Genomic DNA, 2,056 nt, shown 5'->3' on the forward strand with positions numbered 1-2,056 from the left:
GAAGCAACTGGAGGTCTTACAGGAGGAGGAGAAGGAGTATCAGCACATCAAGGTACGAGCCACGGAGCCGACACCAGCGCTAACGCTAGCTAACGCTAGCTAGGAGCGTCCTGGTACGGGACGGCTGTGATTGGACCGTCAAAAGTCACAGTCAAACTTAATTAATTTGAATTGAATAATTTAGCTTACACTGCTAAATATTGCTATACGATAAAATGTGATTAGATGTGATTAATCACAAAATCCCCTAATTCATGCAATTTAAAAAAACATTACAAAAAAAGCATATCCCACAGCTATAAAAAATAAAAATATGATTAGAAGATTTCCAGGCCGCCACATGATCTTCAGCAGTGATTATATCACATGTTTTCATCCCACTTTCTTATTGGCCTGCAGTTTGGTTCTGTATAAAAAGTCACCGTGGTCAAAGCCAATCAGATGTGTCCTAATGAGCCGACGTTCACCGAAAATCTGAAAACTGACTTCAGTGCTGTTTCTTTCTGGTTTCTTTCGTTCCATTTACGTGGCGGTGAATTGATCAGATGTGCGGATGAGCCACTCGGCTTAAGCTTCTCATACGGCGGCTTTTTACTGCCAACAATTCTCGCAATAAACGGTCCGTGTGTCGTTCACCATGTTGTAGGCATTTCCTGTTAAACCCTCTCTGGCTGCGGTCGACTTTCCTTTTGTCTTGGTTATTTTTAGTGTATAGAAAATACAGAAATACGTTGTTGTTTTTGACTCCAAACTCTGAAACTGATTAAATGTAATTTTGTTTGTTTTTCATCAGACGGTTTTTACATCCCTGGATGTTTTTTTTGCCGCCGTCTCTGTAGTGGTGTAGAGGAACGACCTCAGCAGATGTCTGTTCCACCCTTGACCTGTAACTTGTCAGCCGGAGTGTAGCCCAGTCGTCGCACCGCGCTCTACGCTCAATTTACTATTTGAGAATTAACGTGCGAGGTGGCTCGCCCCGTGTCAGCTCCGACTCCCACTAAAATTTTTCAACGTCACGGAGGCAAAAAACCTCTTGTGTTCATTTGTCCTCCCGTCCAGACGGATCATCCCCCCCCCCCCCCCAATCTCACTTGGACGGAATCTTTTGATCATAGTTAATGACATCATGACTGAGGCACAAGGTGGGAGGAGGAGAGGAGGAGGAGGAGAGGAGAGACATAAAGGCCAGACGCCAACAAATCTCCCGCCTGTTGTCTCGTAATGATGAGCATAACTAGGGTCCTCTCAACTTCTCCCTCGCGTTTCCTCATTACGAGAATTCTTCCGCCGTGCTTTCTGTGCTTGACATTCACACTCATTTGTAGACAAAGAGGTGAAAACACATCTGCACACGTACGTGCTCCGACCGGACCCTGACAACAACCACAACAACACACACACACACACAGTTGTACCTGTGATATTTTACTGCATCAGTGCAGTCATACAGTGTAGTGTGAGTGTTTGGTCCAGGTCTAATTACAGTTGGTGTGTGTATATGTGTGTGTGTGTGTGTGGACTGTGCAGAAACACAAATGACAGCAGATTACCAATTATAAAACCTCTGAATTCAAAATAAATTCCCTTCTTTTATAAAATGGAAGTTCCCACGTTGACCTGGACCACGGCTAACACGGAGTAGAACGCCTGTGAATACACGTCAATACTCATGAATATGTGCTGTGCTTTTGTATTCCATGTACTATCTGTAGAAAAAAAAAATGTCAATAACCCCCCTCACCCGCCCCCCCCTCCTCTGTAAACACATTTCTTTTTTTTCCTGTCAGTATTTCACATCAACATTTCACTCTTTAAACCTTAACCATTAAAAAGATAGGCCTAATCTAATCTAATCCTAATTTTATCCTTTAATCCAAACTAACTCCTAAACCTTTAATAATCCTCCCACTCTATTGGAACCTGGAAAATATCTCAAGACCCAAGGTCTCAAGGTCTGCGTTACATTTGTTGACAGAAGGAAATACAGAGTAGAAGTTACTGAGAGGTCATTTTAGAATATTGATTTTTATTATATATATATATATATATATATATA

The 2,056-nt window shown here is 42.2% G+C and overlaps 1 protein-coding gene across 1 annotated transcript in view; it reads left to right on the top strand.

Annotated features, from left to right (window-relative positions):
* kirrel3b (kirre like nephrin family adhesion molecule 3b) overlaps positions 1–2,056 on the top strand; it is a 135,268-nt gene that overhangs the window by 131,434 nt on the left and 1,778 nt on the right. Inside the window, exon 15 of the mRNA XM_025054872.1 lies at positions 5–52. Coding sequence (XP_024910640.1) covers positions 5–52 — 48 coding nt within the window. The remainder of the gene's footprint in view (positions 1–4; positions 53–2,056) is intronic.

The sequence above is a fragment of the Cynoglossus semilaevis genome, chromosome 4, assembly GCF_000523025.1.
Source record: "Cynoglossus semilaevis isolate Cse_v1.0 chromosome 4, Cse_v1.0, whole genome shotgun sequence".
Lineage (NCBI taxonomy): Eukaryota > Metazoa > Chordata > Actinopteri > Pleuronectiformes > Cynoglossidae > Cynoglossus > Cynoglossus semilaevis.